The 24,343-nt window shown below is 39.2% G+C and overlaps 1 protein-coding gene across 1 annotated transcript in view; it reads left to right on the plus strand.

Annotated features, from left to right (window-relative positions):
• The window catches only part of Anks1b (ankyrin repeat and sterile alpha motif domain containing 1B), a 1,052,697-nt gene that overhangs the window by 328,854 nt on the left and 699,500 nt on the right, over nucleotides 1-24,343 (plus strand). Inside the window, exon 11 of the mRNA XM_029482977.1 lies at nucleotides 15,009-15,174. Coding sequence (XP_029338837.1) covers nucleotides 15,009-15,174 — 166 coding nt within the window. The remainder of the gene's footprint in view (nucleotides 1-15,008; nucleotides 15,175-24,343) is intronic.

Here is a 24,343-nt window from a genome sequence, read left to right on the forward strand (position 1 = left end):
ATGATGGATGATCATTTTGATGTGTTCTTGGATTCGGTTAGCGAGAATTTTATTGAATATTTTTGAATTGATATTCATAAGAGAAATTGGTCTGAAGTTCTTTTTCTTTGTTGGGTCTTTGTGTGGTTTAGGTATCAGAGTAATTGTGGCTTCATAGAGTGATTTGGGTAGAGTACCTTCTGTTTCCATTTTGTGGAATAGTTTGAGGAGAGTTGGAATTAGATCTTATTTGAAGGTCTGATAGAACTCTGCACTAAACCCATTTGGTCCTGGGCTTTTTTTTAGTTGGGAGACTATTAATGACTGCTTCTATTTCTTTAGGGGATATAGGACTGTTTAGATCGTTAATCTGATCCTGATATAACGTTGGTATCTGGTATCTGTCTAGGAAGTTGTCCATTTCATCCAGGTTTTCCAGTTTTGTTGAGTATCGCCTTTTGTAGAAGGATCTGATGGTGTTTTGGATTTCTTCAGGATCTGTTTTTATGTCTCCTTTTTCATTTCTGATTTTGTTAATTAGAATACTGTCCCTGTGCACTCTAGTTAGTCTGTGTAAGGGTTTATCTATCTTGTTGATTTTCTCAAAGCACCAGCTCCTGGTGCTTCTTTGAATAGTTCTTTTTGTTTCCACTTGGTTGATTTCAGCCCTGACTTTGATTATTTCCTACCATCTACTCCTCTTGGGTGAATTTGCTTCCTTTAGTTCTAGAGCTTCTAGGTGTGCTGTCAGGCTGCTAGTGTATGCTCTCTCTAGTTTCTTTTTGGAGGTACTCAGGGCTATAATTTCTCCTCTTAGGACTGCCTTCATTGTGTCCCATAAATTTGGGTGTGTTCTGGCTTCATTTTCATTAAACTCTAAAAAGTCTTTAATTTCTTTCTTTATTTCTTCCTTGACCAAGGTATCATTGAGTAGAGTGTTGTTCAGTTTCCACGTGAATGTTGGCTTTCTATTATTTATGCTGTTATTGAAGATCAGCCTTAGTCTGTGGTGATCTGATGGATGCATGGGATAATTTCATTATTTTTGTATCTGTTGAGGCCTGTTTTGTGACCAACCATATGGTCAATTTTGGAGGAGGTACCATGTGGTGCTGAGAAGAAGGTATATCCTTTTGTTTTAGGATAAAATGTTCTGTAGATATCTATTAAATCAATTTGTTTCATAACTTCTGCTAGTGTCCATGTGTCTCTGTTTAGTTTCTGTTTCCAGGATTTGTCCATTGGTGAGAGTAGGGTGTTGAAGTCTCCCACTATTATTGTGTGAGGTGCAATGTGTGCTATGAGCTTTACTAAAGTTTCTTTAATGAATGTGGCTGCATTTGGAGCATAGATATTCAGAATTGAGAATTCATCTAGGTTGATTTTACCTTTGATGAGTATGAAGTGCCCCTCCTTGTCTTTTTTGATAACTTTGGGTTGAACGTCAATTTTATTCGATATTAGAATGGCTACTCCAGCTTGTTTTTTCAGACCATTTGCTTGGAAAATTGTTTTCAAGCTTTTCACTCTGAGGTGGTGTCTGTTTTTTTCCCTGAGGTGGGTTTCCTGTAAGCAGCAAAATGTTGGGTCCTGTTTGTGTAACCAGTCTATTAGTCTATGTCTTTTTATTGGGGAATTGAGTCCATTGATGTTAAGAGAAATTAAAGAAAAGTAATTGTTGCTTCCTGTTATTTTTGTTGTTAAAGTTGGGATTCTCTTCTTGTGGCTGTCTTCTTTTAGGTTTGTTGAAGGATTACTTTCTTGCTTTTTCTAGGGTGTAGTTTCCATCCTAATGTTGGTGTTTTCCCTTTATTATTCTTTGAAAGACTGGATTCATGGAAAGAAATTGTGTGAATTTGGTTTTGTCATGGAATACTTTGGTTTCTCCATCTATGATAATTGATAGTTTTGTTGGGTATAGTAGCTTGGGCTGGCATTTGTGTTCTCTTAGGGTCTGTATAACATCTGTTCAGGATCTTCTGACTTTCATAGTCTTTGGTGAAAAGTCTGGTGTAATACTAATAGGCCTGCCTTTATATGTTACTTGACCTTTTTCCCTTACTGCTTTTAGTATTCTAGCTTTATTTAGTGCATTTGTTGTTCTGATTATTATGTGTCGGGAGGNATTTCTTTTCTGGTCCAGTCTATTTGGAGTTCTGTAGGCTTCTTGTATGTTCATGGGCATCTCTTTCTTTAGGTTTGGGAAGTTTTCTTCTATAATTTTGTTGAAGATATTTGTTGGCCCTTTTAGTTGAAAATCTTCATTCTCGTCTACTCCTCTTATCCGTAGGTTTGGTCTTTTCATTTTGTCCTGGATTTCCTGGATGTTTTGAGTTAGGATCTTTTTGCATTTTGCATTTTCTTTGATTGTTGTGCCCATGTTCTCTGTGTAATCTTCTGCACCTGAGATTCTCTCTTCCATCTTTTGTATTTTGTTGCTGATGCTCGCATCCATGTTTCCATATTTCTTACCTAGGGTTTCTATCTACAGCGTTGTCCCACTTTGGATTTTCTTTATTGTGTCTACTTCCCTTTTTAGGTCTTGGATGGTTTTGTTCAATTCCATCACCTGTTTGATTGTGTTTTCCTGTAATTCTTTAAGGGATTTTTGTGTTTCCTGTTTAAGGACTTCTACCTGTTTAGCAGTGTTTTCCTGTGATTCTTTAAGGACTTCTACCTGTTTAGCAGTGTTATCTTGTATTAATGCCTGTCTTAAGGTCCTCTACCAGCATCCTGAGGTATGATTTTGAATCTAAATCTTGCTTTTCGGGTGTATTGGGGTTTCCATGACTGGCTGAGGTGGGAGTGTTGGGTTCTGATGATGGTGAGCAGTTTTGGTTTCTTTTGGTAAGATTCTTACGTTTGCCTTTTGCCATCTGGTAATCTCTGCTGTTAGTTGTTATAGTTGTCTCTGGCTGGAGCCTGTTCCTCCTATGATTCTGTTAGCCTCTGCCAGTGCCCTGGGAGTCCATCTCTCTTCTGAGTCTCAGTGGTCAGAGTACTCTTCAGGCAAGCTCTCCTCTTGCAGGGAAGGTGCACAGAGGTCTGGCATTCAGACCTACCTCCTGGCTGAAGATGAAGCCTGGAAATAGGGCCTGTCCCAGAAGATGGGTTGCCTCTGCAGCCTGAGCGCTCATCTGCACAGACTGGTCTCTGAGGGACCCAAGACATAAGATGGCTCCCTCACCTGCTCTGGGGATCAGAGCCCTCCCAGGTGGCCACCTCTTCTCTGGCAGGGAAGGTGCCCGGATGTCTGCAGCCCAAAACAGGGCCTGTCCCAAAAGCTGTGTTGCTTCAGCAGTCTGCACTCTCACCTGTGGTGCACATTCTTAAAACTGCATTTTTAATTTTTATTTTTAGGTTTAATTGCAGAAAAATTTCTTTCCAGGAGAAATTGTGGGTTACATAATATGTTGATTTAAGTTTTACATGTGTGATTTTGTGACAAGCAGAGATAATCCCCTCTCCTGATAATCCTGAGTCATTAATTTCTTTCCACAGATAAAATTTCAGACACTAAAGATGATCAGTCAAGTATTTTACTTTGAAGGTTTTTTATCAATAGGACTTTGTGGTACATGTTCTCTCTTCTGTATTAGTCTCTCCCCTGTATTAGTTTCCTGTGGCTCCTGTAACTGCCTGTTTAAACCACAGGCATTTTATCATATGGCAATTCTCGAAGCTCAAAACAGGAAACTAAGGTGTTGACAGCAGTCATTGAATTAAAAGGATCATCCTAATTTTAAAAAGAATCTTCACTTTAACGAACTACACACACCTGCAATGCTCCTCTTGCCAAATAAGGTTGTATTCAAAGATGCTGGGGCTTCTAGCTCTGATCTGGGCAATTTGGGGCTGATATACAGTCAGATGCAAGTCACACTCAAAGCCCCATTCCTAGGAAGAACCCACCTGGGTTTCTCAGCAGGTTGCCAGTGAGATTTCTACTTTGGTTTCAAATGTTTAGATTGAAACCTTCCATTCTGAATGGTCAATCAGAAAGAAGATTTGCAATGGACCTAGTTCCCTGCATATTGAGAACTTCTAATGTATATCCTAATACACATTTACAATCAATGTTTGATTTTGATTAGATCTGATTATAGCTTTTTTTAAAAGGCTTTTCTTCTTCTTCTCTTTCTTTCTTCCTTTCTTTCTTTCTTTCTTTCTTTCTTTCTTTCTTTTTTATGTTTTTATTGGATATTTTCTTTATTTATATTTCAAATGTTATCCCCTTTCCCGATCTGTGCCCTCCCAAAACCTCCTATACAGTGCCCCCTCCCGCTGATTCTATGAGGCTGTTCCCCTACCTACCCACCCACCCATGGATGCCTCCCTGCCCTGGCATTCCTCTTAACTGGGACATTGAATTCCCACAGGACCAAGGGCTTCTCCTTCCATTGATACCTAACAAGGCTATCCTCTGCTACATATGTGGCTGAAGCCATGGGTCCCTCCATGTGTACTCACTCCTTGGTTGGTGGCTTAGTCTGTGGGAGCTCTAGGGTGTCTAGCTGGTTGACATTGTTGTTCTCCTGACATTGTTGTTCTCCCTGTGGGCTTGCAAATCCCTTCAGTTTCTTCTGTCCTTTCTGTAACTCCTCCATTGGAGACCCCTTGCTCAGTCCAATGGTTGGCTGAGAGCATCCACCTCTGAATTTGTCAGGCACTGGCAGGGCCTCTCAGGAGACAGCTATATCAGGCTCCTTTCAGCAAGCACATATTCTTGACATCCACAATAGTGTCTGGGTTTGGTGACAGTATATGGGATGGATCCCCAGGTGCAGCAGTCTCTAGATGGCCTTCCCTTCAGTCTCTGCTCTACACTTTGATTCTACCAGTCAGAATGGCTAAGATCAAAAACTCAGGTGACAGCAGATGCTGGTGAGGATGGGGAGAAAGAGGAACACTCCTCCATTGTTAGTGAGATTGCAAGCTGGTAAAACCACTCTGGAAATCAGTCTGGTGATTTCTCAGAAAATTTTACATAATATTACCTGAAGACCCAGCTATACCACTCCTGGACATATATCCAAAAGATTCTCCAACATATAACAAGTACACATGCTCCACTGTATTCATAGCAGCCTTATTTATAATAGCCAGAACTTAAAAGAACTAAGATGTCCTTCAACAGAGGAATGGATACAGAAAATGTGGTAGATTTACACAATGGAGTACTACTCAACTATTACAAACAATGAACTAATAAAATTCTTAGGCAAATGGATGGAACTAGAAAATATCATCCTGAGTGAGGTAACTCAGTCACAAGAGAACACACCTGGTATGCACTCACTGATAAGTGGATATTATCCCCAAAACTCGGAGTACCCAAGATACAACTCACAAACCACATGAAGCTCAAGAGGAAGGAAGACCAAAGTGTGGGTGCTTCTGTCCTTCTTAGAAAGGGGAACAAAATGGTCATGGGAACAAATATGGAGACAAAGTGTAGAGGAGAATCTTTTTTTTTTTTTTTTTTTTTTTTGGAGGGTACCTGGAACTTGCTACCAGTACATAACCCCAGGCTGGCCTGCTACTTGCTATGTAGACTAAGCTGGCCCTGAAGGTACTGTGACTGACCCTCCTCTGCCCTCCAAGGCATTCTCTACTGTACCCAGCGTGATTACACTTTTCACTCTCCTGACAGGAAGATGCAGTCTTCACTCTTCTGCCCCCCTCCATTCCAGTATCTACTAAAACACAGTGATAATGAGAATAGCAACGATGTAATGTACACAAATGGTTATGCTCTAGGAATAGTGATGGAAATTTTCTGATTCCATCCTATCCCAAGTATGGTGGTTTGAATAAGAATGACCCCCATAGATTCATGTGTTTGAATGCTTGGTCATAGGAAGTGGCACTATTAGGAGGTGTGACCTTATTGGAGGAGGTGTAGCCTTGTTGGAGGAAGTGTATCACTGTGGAGGCAGGTTTTAAGGTCTCCTGTGTTCAGGCTCTGCTAAGTATGGAAAATACTTCTCCTGGCTGCCTGTAGAAGACAGTCTCCTTCTAGCTGCCTTTGGGTCAAGATGTAGAACTCTTGGCTCCTCTGGCACCATGTCTGCCTGTACACTGCCATGCTTCCCACTATGATGATAATGGACTAAACCACTGAAATTGTAAGCCATCCCCAATGAAATGTGTGCCTTTATAAGAGTTGGCTTGGCCGTGGTGTCGCTTCACAGCAATGGAAACCCTAATATACCAGTAACAGAAAAAAAGCTAAATATAAGTTTTAAAGTCTATATCAACCAGTGGCTGCAAACAAACTAGGCTGGAAGATGTTTTAGCTCATATGTTCAACAAAAATTTATGAAGTGCCCATTTTAAGCTCCCTTTGCATTGTTTATAGGAATTTAGTTAGGAATCATTGCTTGACTTTACGTATGTTGAATGATAAAGAAGAGCAGACACTTCTCCTTTTAGTGTTTCTAGTTATTTTCATGATCCTCTCATCACTCGTTCATTTTTCTCTTAAGTTTTTGATCTCTTTATTTTTAATTATAACTCTGTTTAGAGATTAAAGATATGAGTCCTTTGTCATGTTTGTCATTGAAAGTTTTATTCCATTTTTCTCCCAATACAATATTTTTATAGATTGTTTGGGAATTTCATGTAATGCACCCAGATCATACTCACTCCCCATTCTTCCCAGCTCCACCCTTCCACCCTTGTGTCCTTTCCCACCTCCCACCCCCACCCCCTCAGTAAATAAAAAAAATATATACCAACTCTTAATTTGTGTTGCTCATCATATACTCGTTGGAGATTGGTCAAACTGCCAGTGGCCAGCCCCTTAAAACTGAATCCTTTCTCACCCCCCGCCCGACCACCACCCAAAGCCATAAACTGTGGAGAGCTACACTTAGCATCTTAGCACAATTTTTAAAGACTCTCTTCAATGGCTTCCTCATAAATAGATTAATCCCTACATCAACATAGATTTATCAGCTGTTTTTCCCTCTTCAGTTCTGGTTATTTGTCTTGTTCAATCTTTTAGTCATAGGCCATTCTTTAAGGTTAATATAACAAAAGATGTATCTTCTCATTATTTGAACATTTATTTGAAATATAGTGGTCAGAAGACAGAGGGGGAAGATCACCATAAATTCAAAACCAGTCTAGTCTATGCAGTAGGTTCCAGGACAGACATGGGTATATAGGAGAATACATATATATAATTTCAGATGTGTTTCCAGAGTTCTTATTTATTTCTAATGACTTATCTGTCATCAAACTAGCAAATACTAAATAAGTCATTGCTTCCCCTCTGACTTGAGTTGCCATCTTCTAACTATAATAAATTTCTGCAAACATTAAAACTGTTAACTTTCAAATACCTTTTTATTCTATTGCCTTAAAGTTATTGTATCAGAGCATTTATATTTATTTAAATATATGATGAAAGACTGACCTCTCTCCTTTCCCTCTCTTTCAAATTGTCACCTGGCCATCAGCACATACTTATTTTTCCAAAGACACTTTAGGATTCTGTGTCAAGACTCCAGCTAAGTGGCAGACACACAGATGGAATAAGTGCTGCATTAACTTTGAGACAGATAAAAATCACTGGCTTTGAATATTGATAGCAAAGCATTTTTCCCCCACTAAGGTATAATTTGATATCCTCTTAGGCTTTCTCAGTTCTTGATGACCTCAGTTGGTGTGTTATAAATTTCCTATTGTTCTTGTATGGAATTCCCCAAATTTACTAGGATAAAAGCAGTTTTTTTTTATTTCATGGTTTAGAGGCATTCAAAATAGATCCCACTACACTAAAACAAACAAACAAACAAACAAAGAACAAACCTCTACTTCATTGCAGAGCTTCTAGTGGAGAATGTTTTCTGGCCCTTTTCTGCATCTGTGTGCTACCTTTTATCTTTGGTTTCAAGCTGATTTGTTTAATTTTTCTTTATTTGTGCATATGATGCATGTACATGTGTGTGGGTGTGTGGGTGTCCATGGCTCCTGAGGCCAGAGGATGATGTTTGGTGCCTTCCTCTCTTGCTCTCCGCCTTGTTTTCGTCAGGTGCTTTCACCAACCCTGAAGCCTATCAACTTGCCTAGGCTGGCTGCCCAATAAGCTCCAGGGATCTGCTGGTCTCCTGTCTCCAGTGCTGAGAGTGCTAGGGTTACAGGGGGTGCCCCCACATCTAGCTTTTAAGTAAGTGCTGGGGATCTGCACTTAGGTCCTTGTGTTTGTAGGAGTGTCACTTTATCCAATGAGCTATACCCAGGCCCCTTGTAGCTGACTGTAGATCCAAGGCTAGCAAGCTGCATTACTACAATATTGTTTCATCTTCCATCCTCTTTTATTTAAAATGATTTTTTATTTTAAAAGATGTTTATTTATGTTTTGAGAATTTCATACACATATAAAATGTGTTTTATCAAACTGACTTTCCCATGCCTCCTCAGTGTTCCCCAGGTTCTCACATTTCCATTTTTTAAGATTGATTGATTGATTGACTGATTTCATGTATATGAGTACACTGTAGCTGTAGAAAATGGCATCGGATGCCCATTACAGATGGTTGTGAGCCACCATGTAGTTGCTGGCAATTGAACTCAGGACCTGTGGAAGAGCAGTCAGAGCTCTTTAGCCCTGAGCCATCTCTCCTGCCCACCATAGTACTTTTTAATCACAATACAAATATATGCATTCAAGGTTGGAGCCCAGCCCTTCCACTGTGATGAGGTTTTTATTAGATGAGTCCTTTAACACTCCCCAAACTATTTTCTGGATAAAAATTGGATCGATTGTTGTGAGCACTAAGTGGGAATCATTTTGGCAAATAAAGTAGGGTTTGTTTCACAGAACACAAAGTATTTTGCAAATGTATATTGCTGTTCTCCCTATAGTGATCTGAATGTATGGTTGTCCTTAAATGGCTTTGTCTCAGGCTTAATTAAGCAAAGATTGGTGAAGTGTTTATGTGCCTTTTAAAGAAGATGGCCTCAGCTCTCGGGTAAGTGGAAAAAGAAGGCTAGAGAACAAAAAATGAAGAACTATTTTATGACCTCATTCTCCTCAGCATGTATTCACTGTCCCGCTGTCCACATGGAATTTTGCTAAATGCCAGACAAACACTTTAAATATTAAGAGTATTATCATAATAATAGGATTATACTTCATCTCATTAAATGGTACCTTGGTTATTTGTCCAGCTCTTGTTATATGAATATAATTTGTATGAGAAACACTAGTTTACTCAATGAAATCACTCAGTATGAGAATCCTGAGATGGTTTATGGGATCTGCTTAGTATCTATACATACGAAGTCTATAGCATTAATTCTTTTCTCATAAAGTTATATCAAAATCAAGAGTACTACTTGAGACATGATTGAGCCTTAACTCCCTCATATGAGTGTTTGGAAGTAAAATAAATATGAGAAAAGCAACCTTAGAGCCAAGAGGCTAGTTTGGAAGTTGCTCTGTGAGTTAAAGTAGGACACACTGGATATCTGGGCAAAGTACAGTGAAGAGAAATAAATGTGGTTGAGATAGTGCTCACTGAGAGATAAGTATAGTTCTTGATTGACTGGGAATCACAATAAGGAAGCATTAGAGATGAAGACTAGCTTGGTGAGGTGACCCAATACATAGAAGTATGATTTCTTGGTAGTGGACAAAGCATATGGAATTATTTAATAACTCAGAAAATTTTTATGCATTAAAATAAACATGAAGGTAAGAATGAATGATTTGACATAGATGAATATAAGGAGAGATTTATCCATCCATGTACGAAATGAATCTTAAGGTTCTGGTGATAAAACTATATGATGATAGTCCTAGAACCGACCGACATATGGAGCGAATTAGAATATTTCAGAAACATATTTAACTTTACCTAAACATATGGTATATACCTTTTATTGTGGGAATTCTATTTCAAAAGAGTGGAACATATAAACAAGTTGTATAAATAAGAGGGTTTTTTAAAGAGGAAAACATTACATTTCAATATGATAGAACTGACTAAGTTATGACTACATGTATACTGCAATCTAACCTTAAATTTATCACTTGAACATGTGCAGACATGTTCAATTTAGAATGGGGTTAGATCTTGATACACCCATTGCAAGTTAAAAATATTCTAAACCAAATGTGCATTTACTTTACCTAAGCTGGCAGACATCATAGCTTAGCAATAAAATATATTCTAGTATAACATTGAGTTACCCTTTCGATCACATGATTCACTGAGATCTGTGATTTGCTACCACTGAGGAATATCACAGGGGACTGTGCAATCACATATCACTAGGCTAATCTAAGATGAAGCTCAGAATTTGGAATATAGTTCCTGAGAATACATCTTGCTCTTGTATATCATAGAATCAGAAAATCTTGTCAGCCTTCAAAATCGAGGACCAAATATATTTACCATTGAAAAAAGTTCATAATATATTTTTAGAAGTAAGTAACAGATTATAAGATTTATATATAATTTATGTCGATATATGATTTATAGAAAGTTAGATGTAGCAGTACATTCCTCTAATATCACAGCACTTTGGAGGCTGAGACAGGGGGTTGAAAAGTTTGTGGTCAAATGCTGTTGCAAAATACTTGTAGGAAAAGCAGTTATAGATACAGAGATACTCAAAACACAAAATAGGAAAGGGGCATTCTTGCCAATAAGTTGCTGTGGAAAATCTGATAGCTTCATAGAAGTATTACGTTAGATTTTCATCTCAGACTCTCTGCAAAAATTAACCTAAAATGAACTTAAACCTAAAACCTGAAACTGTAAAAGAACTAGAAGAAAACAATTAAAATATTCATGATATTAGTCTGGGCAAATATTTTTTTATCTACGTGCAAAAATAATCAACAAAAACAAAGTAGACAAGTGAATTACCTTGGAAAAATGGCTTTTGTTCTGCAAAAGAAAGAGCAAAATGAAAAGTCAACTTATGAACCAGGAAAAAGTATTTGTATACCATACATCATTTAAAAGGTTTATGTCACCATATAGGGCTCTCAAACAACTCCAGAGCTGGAAGCAGTGAACTCTTGAAAATGGACGTGGAGAGCTGTTCCTTAAAGAACATATGTAGGATGACCAATATGTAGAAATAAGGCCTCTACCTAATAATCAGAGAAATGCAAATCAGAGTTACAATGAGATATCATAGCTGGTAAAATGGCTGATACTAAATTCACTAGTATTAGGAGAATATGGAGAAAATGAAGCCCACAAACACCACTGGATGGAACATCAGTTGATGTAGCCATTATGATAAATGGGATAGAGTTTCTCAAAAACATTTGAAAATATTGAACATGATCCATCCAACTCCTGAGTATCTACCTGTAGGATATGGAATCAGTATGCTGAGAAGTTATAATGGTTCTCATGATTATTGTAGCCCTATTCCCAGAAGTCACGATTTGGAATCAGCCTGTGCATGAAGAAATGGTGAGAATTAAATTCCCAAGTCATCTTTAAGGATTTTCAAAAGCCTAATAATTCTTTATAAGCAATGACACTGAAACTTTTCCAAGTCCACGAATTGCTCTGAAAATTTTAATGCAGTGTTTTACCTAGAGACATTTCTAATAATTTTATTTTGGAGATTATAATGTTATTACATCATTCCTCCCTTCTCTGTCCTCTCTCCAAAACCTCCTAGGCATACCCTACTTGTTCTCTTTCAAATTAATGACCTGTCCTTTCATTAATTATAGTTACATACATATATCTATATACATATATAACTCTGCTTGGTCTGTATAATATCACTTGTACATATGTTTTCAGTGCTGAAAATCCCTTCTTTCCTTCCTTCCTTCCTTCTTTCCTTCCTTCCTTCCCTCCTTTCTTCCTCTTTCTTTCTTTCTCTCTCTCTCTCTCTCTCTCTTTCTTTCTTTCTTTCTTTCTTTCTTTCTCTCTCTCTCTCTCTCTCTCTCTCTTTCTTTCTTTCTTTCTTTCTTTTCTCTCGCTCCTTCCTTCCTTTCTGCCTCTTCTTCCTTTTCTTCTTCTACCTCCTCTTCCTCCTCCCTCTCTTCCTCACCCTCTTCTTTCTCTCTCCTCTTCCTCTTCTTCCTCCTCTCCGTCTTACTCTTCTTCCTTCTTTCATCTTCCTCTTCTGCCTAATCTTTCTCCTCTCCCTCTTTTTCCTTACTTTCTTCTCCTTTTTCATCTTTCTTTTCTTCTACCTCCCCTTCCTCCTCCCTCTCTTCCTCACCCTCTTCTTTCTCACTCTCCTCTTCTTCTTCCTCTCCGTCTTACTCTTCTTCCTTCTCTCATCTTCCTCTTCTGCCTAATCTTTCTCCTCTCCCTCTTTTTCCTTACTTTCTTCTCCTTTTTCATCTTTCTTTTCTTCTACCTCCTCTTCCTCCTCCCTCTCTTCCTCACCCTCTTTTTTCTCACTCTCCTCTTCTTCCTCCTCTCCGTCTTACTCTTCTTTCTTCTCTTCATTTTCCTCTTCTGCCTAATCTTTCTCCTCTCCTTCTTCTTCCTTACTTTCTTCTCCTCTTTTTCATCTTTCTTTTCTTCTTTCTCCTCTTCCATCTTTTCCTCCTCCTCCTCCTCCCCCTCCTCCTCTTTCTCATTATTTCCCGTATTTTCCAGCATTTGTTGTCAGTTTTTTGTTGATATTTGCCATTCCAGCTGGGAAAAGAATGCAGACTCTTTGATTAGACTCTATACAATTTTACTGTTGTAACCTCAATATGTCTTTTCCTTCCTACTTCCCTTTCTTTTGTTTTTTTTTTCTTTTTTTTCCTTTCTTTCACTGTGCTGCCCAGGCTGCTGGTATTTTAAGTAAAATATCATTTCCACACCCTCATGTATATCTGGGATTGCATATGTACACCATAGTTTTTTAGTTTTGAAAGGCAATGAAGTAAGCAATAACAAACTAGCAAAATGGTAAAAATCATTTATACGACAATAGTGCTGTCTGCTTAAAGGACTACCCAGCAGATTCACAGGGCTTATTCAACTCTTGTTGTGCAGCAGGGTCTGCAGCAGATTCTGGAGCCAGGGTAGTGCACAGGGCAAAGTGCATGGAGCAAGGCCCAGTTCTCTGGTATAACACCACAAACGTGCTTCATCCATAATCTCATCCAGGATAACTAGCTGGAGATTTCCAGCAATGGTCATCTGGAATCTCATCCACAGATAACTAGCCAGCAATGGAGAGTCTACTCTGTTACTTTCTAGTCATGATTGTTAGCCTATTGTTTTGTCAGTGCATGTTTATTTTTATAAGAAAATTAATACTATTAATGCATAAAACTTACTTTGAGTATGAACCCCAATTTCCTCTCCTTGTCTTATAAACATTAGACTTTTTTGTTTTATTTTGTTGTATTTTTTGCCTTTTAAGAGCTATGCCCTTCCCTCCACTTTGTGAAATAGCTCTTGAGAAATTTGTTGAGAAAACCATTGTGTGACTGTGCAGCTTCTCTGGATAGAATGCTGTGTCTCCTTTCATCATTTTCTTCTCTGACATGGGTTTGAAAGCACATGCCCTCCTGATTGCTTTCTCTGGATGCTTTCTACTTTGTCACCCTTTGTTGTTAAAAATAAATTACTCCCAATTTCCCGCTTTCAATAGAGTAGAGTGAACATAATTGACTCTTTGATGTGTGAGGGTCTGGTGTGGTCTGAAAGCAATTACCCTGACCTTGAATTGCACTCACTGTAAATATCATCATAGAGAAAGGAGGAGCTCACATGGAATCTGTATCACCCTGGAGTACATCATGGAAGATTGTTTGAAAATGAGTTTATATTCTTGTTGTTTCTCAGTTGTAAAGTGTACTTTATAAGATAACAAGCAGAAAAAAATAAAATGTGATTCATTCTGAAATCCATTGTGTAGTTATTTGTCTTCTGTAGACGACGATGAACTCCCCAAGGGCAAGGACTATGTCTTACTAACTTAAGACAAAATCTCCAGTGCTTAGACTCTGGGCTTAACATGGTAACACACACACACTCAATTCACACACTCAAATGCACTCCTACACACTCAAACTCACACACTCTAACATACTCACATACTTAAACACACACACTCAAAACACATTCACTCACATATTCTCACACACTCAAACACACACACATACACACACACACACACACTCACACACGGGGAAGATCCAATAATTATTGGTAACTAGTTAATACATCACTAGTAAGAAATTGAGATGTTATACAATTCGCTGAACTGTGGTTTTTAAATTATGTTGGGGAATTTAGTAACATAAAATTTAGATCTACATCGTATCCTAACCTTAAAAGGGGTTAGCCATAGTATATTAATTGTATAGTTAATGTGTTTTATGGAATACTTATAAATCTGAGAGGAAACTCAAATAGGAACACCTTAAACTATAAGGATGCTAATATTTACTTATGAAGCCTGAAGAAACTGGTCCTGGGTCTATTCAAGCTACCCAATGGTACCTACACTCTTATCTTAATGTTGCAACTTTACCAATCTTGAGTTTGCATTGTAGTAAAAAGAAAAACAAACAAACAAACAAACAAACAAACAAAAAACAAAATTCTTCCCCTCCTTTAGAGAGGAGCCTAGGTGTAGCCTCCTCACAAACTTCTCTGGGGAAAAACATCCTTTCAGAAGCCTCCCAGAGGATTCTCCTTGTGTCTAACTGGCCCACGCTGAGTGACATGGTTATCTCTAGGAGGCAGGCAAAGAGCAGGGCATTGGAAATAATGGTTGATTAAAGCTGTTTACTCTGTGACTAGGAATACACCCCCCCACACACACACACACATACACACACCACTCAGAGGAAGATCAAAACTTAATAACCAGTGCAATATTATTGGAACCGAATAATAAGAACACTTGAAAAACATTGATCTTCACAATGGGGTTACGTGGTTATAGGACCTTTTAAAGTAAACAGAACATTAGTTCTCAGCTAAGTTGATACCGATGGACCCAGTGATCTTTCCTGAATTTTACAAATCTGACAAGGCTGTAGTTTTACTAAGGAGCGTTTTCTCCCATCTCCTTTTCAGGAGTCTTATCCGAAGAAGAGGAATTACCCCATGGAGATCGAACCATCTGCTTCTCTGGACACATTCCCTTCGGAAAATGAGAACTTCCTCTGTGAACTCGTGGACACAGCTGTTACAAAGAAGCCCTGCTCCTTAGAAATCGCAAGGGCACCTTCTCCAAGAACTGGTAATATTTCCTGCTCGCAATTGGTCAATTCAATTTGCATATTCACATAACTGAAAATACATTATTAATACTCTAGTACTGTATTATCAAAATGAAAGTGCCTCAGGATAGCCCCAATGATCAATTTTGCATTTCAAGTGAATACAGGTAAGCCACAGGTTTCAATGTGAGACCTCTTAATGATTTAGGACTGTTCATGGAGATGGGCCTGCCTTGTTGAAGCTACTTGGATGTGTTTTAATTGTGTAATTGTTTAACCTTGGTCAGATATGCTTTGTGTCTTTGGTAGCAAGAGTATTTATATAGACCTTACAGCATCCTATTTGTTTCTAACTTATCAAACTATATTTTACTGCTAAATTTATTTTATTCTTTATAGCATGCTTATATCTGTACTTTTTTCTTTTTGTCTGTTTTTATTGTTGCTTGGTTTTTGTGTTTTGTTTTGTTTTGCAGAGGATTGGTTTTCAGACAGGGTCTCACTGTGTAGCTCTGGTTGTCCTAGAACTTACTGTGTAAAATATGCTAGCCTTGAACTCATAGAAAGCTGATTGTTTCTGCCTCCCAAGTGCTGGAATTAAAGGCATAAACAATGCCTGGACTTTGATTTTTTTTAAAAAATTATGTTACAAACTAGTTGGCAAGGCAAGACAAATATTGTCTCCATTCACTGCTAAAGAAAATGAATGTGTATCTTATTTACAATGAATTAATGGTTGGACCTATGACTGAACCTGAGTTTTTGCCTCACCATTGATTATATACAATATGTTTCTATAAAAGTGAATGGAGGAGGAAAGGTTCAAGTTGCTACTCAGTGTATCACCAGGACCTTTGGCAAAGTGTGAATGAGAAGCTCTTAGGAGCAGGAGAAAGGTTGACAATCTAATGGCTGCTTATAGAAGTGAGCTCATAAACCCAGGTGAGAAACGGTAAAACCATGAGACTCTGGAGACTGGAAATAAAATTGGGAATGGAAAATACAGGTTACATGGACAATAGCAAAGAGTTATGAAGGTAGCACAGGAAAAAAGCAGGGAAGAGAAGGACGTGGTGGTAATTCATTTTAGGAAAAGTGAGGCTTGGTCTAGTTTGAAGGTAGGAAGGCTTTTCTAGTGGAGGGAGGTCCTGCAGTTAAAACATTCAAAGAAAGAAAAGGATGGGTAGATGTCAGCCATCAATAGCCCAGGTAAGTACAGACATACCTTGCCCAGAGATGGAAAGAGGTCAACATAGTTGTTATTATTAGAGAGAAATTCTGCTACATTTTCAAATGTGTTTCTTTCTGCATGAGTTGGCACATTATAGTGGGGGTAGCTCAGTGGCAGAGTGCTTGTCTACTGTATATGAGACTCTTGGTTCAGGTCCTAGTATTTGGGGTGGGGTGAGGGAGCAATGGTTGGAAGAGTTAGAGAGGAGCTGAAGTAAAACCTGGGAAAACCATTATAAATAATTGGCTAGAAACTTTTAAGAGATGAACAAATAGATTGGGGGAGCCCTGAGTCAGGAGTGCCATATGAATCATTAGCATACAGAAGGAAGACGGGTTTTGGATAAGGTGAAAATATAGTCATAAAAATAGTTAAAAATTATGAAGAACTTATTACTTGTTCTCAGTATTTTATGTGTATCACCTCATATAACTCTTAGGATGCTGTGAGCTATTAATATTACCCATCACTTTAGGTGAAGAAATGGAGGCCATGACACATGAGGAAGCATCACGGGATTATGTGAATAGGGTTGGACCTGGGGCTTGAACTTGAGTGATGGAATTTGTGTTGTTTATTCAGTGCTATGGTACTATCTTAGGTAAGGGGACAAGGTGAATTAGGAACGGTGGACACAGAACTGGGTGTTAGGGAATGTGGCAGTCAGATAAAAGCTCTCATGTGGCAGGAAAAAGCAGAAAAGTTATAAGGACAGCAGAAGATCCAATGAGCACAGGCTACAGATGAAGGCAAGTGATTAAATGAGTGATTCATGTACTATCATAGAGAATATTGCTCATAGCATCTATAGAAATGGCTGACAGCCAGAACTTTGTGATAAGCGAAGTTAATAAAGCACGTGGTAGACTTGAGGAGAATGGTTCATAGAGGTGGGAAAACATTGTCAACATGTGCAAAGCTGTAAGGGAGTTTTGACCCGAGGAGGGGAGGTTTCTCCTTAGTCATCTGTCAACATCTTGATTTCCTTGATGTGCCAGGAATGTCCTGAATGCTAAGGACCTTGGGATAAAGAAGAGTTGTGCCAAGGTCCAAAGGCTAATGAGGTTCCGGTCAACTCTCTGCTGCAAACAAGGAATGCTGTGTAAAAATAGAGGGAGGAGAAATGTCTTAACAGCATCAAAAATCTCATGAGGAATTCTCATGCTTGGATCACACTTGCTTTGGAGCCCATTTTATCAATACATTAGAGAAGCAGGTGGTCCTAAGCATTGGAGTGTGTGGGAAGCCTGCACAGCAGCAAAGCCACATTTGTCCTAAGTAACCTGCCTTTGAGACATGGTGCTTGGAGTGATAAATTTAGATGTAGAGAGATCTCCATGCCTGCCCAGTATGAGGCCTCTACTATGAACACCATCCTCCATAGACTGGGATTTTAAGGTTGACCCTGAATAGTAATCATGAATAATGCTGTCTCATGCCCTCCATCCCAAAGACTTCACAGTCTTGATTTGTTATGAACAAAACAAGGGGGAGGATTCCTGAGGAACTCACAGTGTAAACTAGCCCTTGTACAGATTAGCACCCCAAACTCATCTCATGTAGAAATTCTGAAAATTGAATTTAGTTTAAAGCAACACCCTTGGGAATGAAGCAGAAACAATTATAATCCTCTTTAGGCAGGAGAGTAATGATATGGGTGGTCTACAAGATTCCAGCTGAAGGAAGTGTTAAAGAATGGGAAATGGGCCAAGAAGAAAATTCTCAGAACACTATGCAGAAAGGAAAAAATGACAAAATAGAAGCATATAGGTCAAGGAGTGTACATACCAAGAATTCCTCACATCTCTAATCAAAGCTTCAGAGTATTTCAACAACTGTGTTATCTCCTCAGTTCAAATATGGTACTTCTTAATATGAATTACATATCTGAAATTTTTTAAAAGAAATGTTCATTTCAGAGTAGAGTGTTATTTTATTGAGAATCATATTTTACAAACAACATTTGAAAATAAAATTAAGGAGGTTATTCTTTATTCAAATTCAAAAAAACACCCCAAAATTTTAGAGTTCTGAAAGTGATAATGTTTGAGGAGAGAGTGTCCCAAATAGCCTTGCCATAGACATCTGAGAAGGTTGTTAAGTGAATGGTAAAGTTTGTCAGATGGTATGATATGTAAGGATATAATAATTCATACAGTCCTTTGAAGGCGGTGGGAAAGAGGATTTAACCTCTCTTGGAAGCAGAAGGTACAATTTTTGAAGCGAGGATGCCTGTGCGGTCTGTCTATTGCTATTTAAAAGCCTCTAAGCTTTTACTAATAACAGTAATTTATTGTCTCATGGATCTGTGAGTCTATCAGGGTATTTTTTTGCAAGGACCACTTTTCTATCACATTGTGTCAGCCGTAATTGCTCACTTGGAGTATTTGGAAAGCCACCTTCATTTTTTGCCTTTTCCATGTTAGGAATTGAATCCAGGGCACTATGTGTGCTAGGCATTCCAATTCTGAGCTACATCCTCAGCCTATAGAGAATCACTGATGCCAAGTCTAGTTAGAAGATGGAGCCTATTGTTCTGCAGGTCTTAACTGTTATAAAAAAAAAAAAAGCTGAACTCAATGGAAGGCCTCAAACATTTATAAAGCTATCACTTTGATGAGCTAGGATCTAAAGTTATTAGGTTATTCTCTTGAAAGCTCTTCATCATAATCGACATTTTAAAGTGCATCTTTATCATTTATAGGGGTGATATGGGAGTAAAAAAAATTGCAATATGTCATGTTCTGATTGGAGCTAAGAGCTTACCCACCCACTATTGTTTGCCATAGATACCAATATTTAGAGTGTTTTAAAATCTACTTGAAATAAATTGGAAACTTGCTTAACTTTAAAAGGAGGAGGAGGGGGGGGGGGAGCCTAGTTGGATACCTGGCAGATTGTAATGGCTATGAAGTGTGAGCTTAGCTGAGGCTGTGGTATGGAGACCATTTACCTTCTATGGATGGCACGCTTTTCCTTTGAGCACCAGCTGAATTCTGAAGATCACTGTGCCTACTCATTACCAGTGAAAATGCTAGGACTTCGATTCTTTTACCATTTTGTGCTCTGCAAAGCTGAGATGACAGCATGTCCAGGTGAGGGCTCTCTTGCTGGCTTGTGGAAAGCTGCCATTTCACTGTGCTTATGCCTGTTCTTCATGTGTGTACTGAGTTCGTAATGCTGTTGAAGATGGCCAAAAATTCACAGTAACCCCCTGCCTCTGCCCCTGCCCCTGCCTCTGCCTCCTGATTATTGGGGTCATATGCTTGAGCTAGCACAGCTGGCCTATGATACACTCTTGCATTTTGGGCCATGATAAGCGACTACATTTAAGGTAACGACTTCAGAAAGATCAAGACCTTCACAGCTTGCAGTCACCATTTCTCTCTTTGAAGCCCTCACCAATGGCTTTGGCAAAGCTACTTGGATTCCTATGGCTTCTCCCTTGAGCTTTTAGGCATTCATAATCACTTGCTTTCAGGTTCCTCAGCTTCTGCCTGCTGGCATGTCACAATGTTAAAGCCACATGTTTAAGTTTTTCTAATAGAACACCCACCCAATTTCCAACTTTCAAACTCTCTTGTGGTAATTGATTGCCACACAATACACCAACCTTAATACTTAGTTGAAATAATGACAACAACAACATACATACAATCATTGATTTTGCTTGTAAACCTGAAGTTCTGGGATGGCTCTCCTGGAATTTCTTGCTTGCTCATCCAACTAATTAAGCTAGGGCATCTTGACTAAATACTGTAGTAGAATCTGTGTACCAGATTGTATCATAGGCCAGGTTTTCTGGCTCAAGCTTATGACCCAGGAGGCAGAGGCAGGTGGGTTACTGTGAATGCTGGGCTAATTTTAAACAGATCTACAAATGAAAATCTTACCTTTCATATCTGTTGTGGCCTACTTGGATTGCTCATGATGTATGTTGAATTTCCAGGGACAAATACCCCGAGAAAATGTGACAGAAGCTGCACTTCTTTTTGAGACTTAGCTCTGAATGGTGACATCATTCTCCTATAGTCAAGCACCTTCCTGCATTAAAGTGGAGGGAATTTGCTTTCTCTGACCCTTGATAAGGGAACTCTATCACAGCATAAGAAGTTATTCATCTAACTGCTTTTGGAAAGCACATATTTATACAACTGTCTGAGTTTCTGTTGTTTTGTAAAAGAAACTTTGATTTGCCAGATGTAATGTCTCAGAGGCTTACTACTGAATAAGCTCACCCTTTCCAGCTCTTTCTGAACTCTGGCTGGCTGGCTGGTTCAACTCAGCTGTTTGGGCTCAAACTCCTCTCCAAGCTGACTGATTCCATCTGGCTTCCCACAGCTTCTCACTGAACTGCTCTACTTTGCCTTAAACTAACAGACAAATTGTTCTAGTCTTCTGACTCCTTCTGATCCTCTGGTTTCAACTGTCTCTGCTGCCCTGCCCTGAACTGCATGAGGTCACAGAGGAACTCAGCTCCACTGCACTGTACTCACTGCACTGACTCACAACTGACTGTTTCTCCCTGTGCTTCATAGCTTAAATAGCTTCTCTTTCTTGTGCTGTTCTCTTATATCCTATTTTTGACCCATTCTGTCAGATCTTTCTCTTGATTCATCACTTTGCCTGCCCTTCAACTAGACATCACTTTCTCTTTTTTAATTAGATATTTTCTTCATTTACATTTCAAATGCTATCCCGAAAGTTCCCTATACCCTCCCCCAACCATGCTCCCCAACCCACCCCCTCCCGATTACTGGCCCTAACATTCTCCTCTACTGGGGCATATAATCTTCGCAAGACCAAGGGCCTCTCCTCCCAATGATGGCTCACTAGGCCATTTTCTGCTACATATGCAGCTAGAGACATGAGCTCTGGGGGTATTGGTTAGTTCATAATGTTGTTCCTCCTATAGGGTTGCAGATCCCTTCAGTTTCTTGGGTACTTTCTCTAGCTCCTCCATTGGGGGCCCTGTGTGTTCCATGCAATAGATGACTGTGAGCATCTACTTCTGTATTTGCCAGGCACTGGCATAGCCTCACAAAAGACAGCTATATCAGGGTCCTGTCACCAACATCTTGCTGGCATATGCAATAGTTAGACATCACTTTCAAACATTGTTGCTTCCTTCTACAAACTAACTTTACCTTAAAGGTGCATGAGGGATTAAAGGTGTGTGGCAGATCACATAGATGTAGGTTTTTGGATGTAATCACTTGCCAGAGCAACTATGTTGCTGGATTAAAATTCCTCTACAGTTTTGTTTTTTGTTTCATTTCCTTTTCTAAATGGAACACAAGTTAATCTGCATAGATATCTGACACCCCCCCATTGTCTTTGATACTTGGGTTTAGTATAGAAATCAGCTTGACAAATTGACCCAGCTGAATTCATAAATGTTTGTACTTTGCTCTTTTGGGCTGTGTTTATGAATTCTATCAGTGGGGAGTGTAGAATTAAAGTGGAAATTATGCGGTTTTTAATTATAGGAATAAATATGAATATAGATTCCTGGCAGGGACTTCTAAGGGATTGCTCTCAATAAACACCAAAGCTAGTGACATACCATCAGCATAGCTGTGGTTTTTAGTGGCTAGATTAGGAAACAGTTTGCACCCCCTATTCTACTGCTGTTCCGTTCTACTCATTCAGTTAACCTGTAACACTAGGATTCATGAATCCTGACATTTCCAAGTCTCCCACTGCTATGAGTACTTTATGACTTGTGTTTAGCTTCCCACGTCCTTTCATGACCAGCTTAGTGAACTGATGAACCTGGGGGAGGCACTGACCTCTCTTGGAGTTACATATGTGTTCCCTCTGCTACCATAGGACTTGCAGGTGTAGAGACAACTCCTAATGCAGACAAGTCTCAGACTGAATGGGGTGGAATCTACCTACTTCCCCATCCAATATTATGTTCACTGAGCACCTCTGGTGGTCTGTGTATAGTGTTAACTGTTGCCAAGGAAATAGAGTTAAGGTGCAAGTCTCCCAAATTAGAAAATTCGAAGTTAGTAACAAGCAAAGCCAAGTACTCCTGGATTGTAGGAAAAGAGGGACATGAGTTACGATTTTCTTCCAATAGATGCTTCCTGATTTTGGCCTCAACTATGGAATGTTAGATGGATCAATGGGAGAAGGTTATGACAACTGTAGCCTAGGGATGGTGTTATAAAAGTTCCATAGGCATGGAAGAATGAAATTCATTCAGAGTCTGACCTCCTAGGGTGTAGAATGCTGCTAAGGTGGAAGGAGTACTAAGAAAGAGAGGATAATATTGGCATCATCTGGTATTTGTTTTAGAATGACTATAAGGAAACAAAATGGGTTTGAATTGTCCAGAAGTGAGGTTGGAAGCAGGAAGAATATCTAGCTGATCAATGTGTATCCCGGTTACAGCCTTGAATGTCAACTTGACACAACAACTTAGCGTCATCTGAGAGGAGAATCTTCAATTGAAGAATTACCTAGCTCAGTCTGGCCTGTGAACATGTGTATGGGTGATGATCTTGGTTATTAATTGATGCTCATAGGCCCAGCTGTAAGCATCATTAGGTTCATGTCCTGTGTCTAGGACAATTTAGGCTATATAGTAAAGTTAACTAAGCATGGGCCAGAGAGTTAGCCAACATGTACCATTTCTCAATGCTGCAAGATCCCTCCTTGACTTTCTGCTCTGATTACCCTCAATAGCGGATTTTTACCTGGAACTGTAAGCTCTTTATTCCCCAGAGTTTCTCTTTGTCATGATGTTTATTTCCACAATGGAAAGGCAATGTAAATAATATACAATCAACAAGAAATGACTGGCCAGCCAAAGGTAATGGTAGTGAAGAGTGAGAGAGATGCTGAGAGCTGTGTAGGAATAAAGATCATTCCTTCTCCCTTCATAGACTCTGATATTTTGGAAATAAATAGCCAGTGCTTTAGAGAACCATATCTCCAAGAACGCATGTAATAGATGACTCGGTTGAATGGTCTGGTGTAGGTTTACAGCAAGATGGAATGGATGTTCTGCATAGGAACTGCCCTGGAAACTGGGAGGAGGTGGAAGAGAGAAGATTCTGTATAGGAACTAGCCTGAAAACCTTCCTTGTGGGAGGGAGGAGGGGAAAGAGACAAGAGAGACATGAAAAAAGATGGCCATATCTTAAAAGGAACACCTAAGGTTTGAATTGTTTGCCCTTCACTGTTGCAGTAAATGTTTAATCTCAAACAAGGGTTTCTACCCCAACTTTGATCATTCAGTCCCCAGATAAAAGACACACATTTTATATTTATAAAGCCTCTTATGTACCAGAGCTTGGCAGATATCTGTCCTCTGTTATTAATATCTACTTCCCTATCATTAACCCCGAGTTATAACTTGTTATATTCTATCCTGGCTGCTCTTAACTCCAATTGTCCAGCCCCATAGCTTTGTTTTCATGACTCACTTACCCCATGGTGTTTTCTCTCTTTACCTTCTTTTCCCCATTCCTGTGGTCTCTCCTCAGGCTCTAAGCCCAGAAACTGAAATGCTGCCTCTCTTTCTTCTGCCCAGCTATAGGTTGTAGGCATCTTTATTCATCAATCAGGGATAAGTTGGCAGGAGGCAAGGTGATATAACATTACTTGTATATGTGCAGATTCTCTCATGCCTAGGGGCAACCAGGCCTTGGGGGCCAATATTTGACATTAACGGCCCATAGCAAAAGACCAAACCTCAATACTCCACACAAAAAGGACTTTAACAGCTTGCATCCCAACTCTTGGCACCTTTGGTGTGATTTTATTTGCAGAGTTTAGAGATACCATCTTCACAGAAGTAATAAAACAATTAAGTAAGCTTTACTGGGCCTGTCCAACCTATGAGCACGTGCTTCAGAAGAAGCTATGAACAGAATTGTAAACTCATGCAAAACACTGGAAGCTGTGTTTGTTTTGCTTGCTCGCATTTTGCCTGTTTTTTTGGC

The sequence above is a fragment of the Mus caroli genome, chromosome 10, assembly GCF_900094665.2.
Source record: "Mus caroli chromosome 10, CAROLI_EIJ_v1.1, whole genome shotgun sequence".
NCBI lineage: Eukaryota > Metazoa > Chordata > Mammalia > Rodentia > Muridae > Mus > Mus caroli.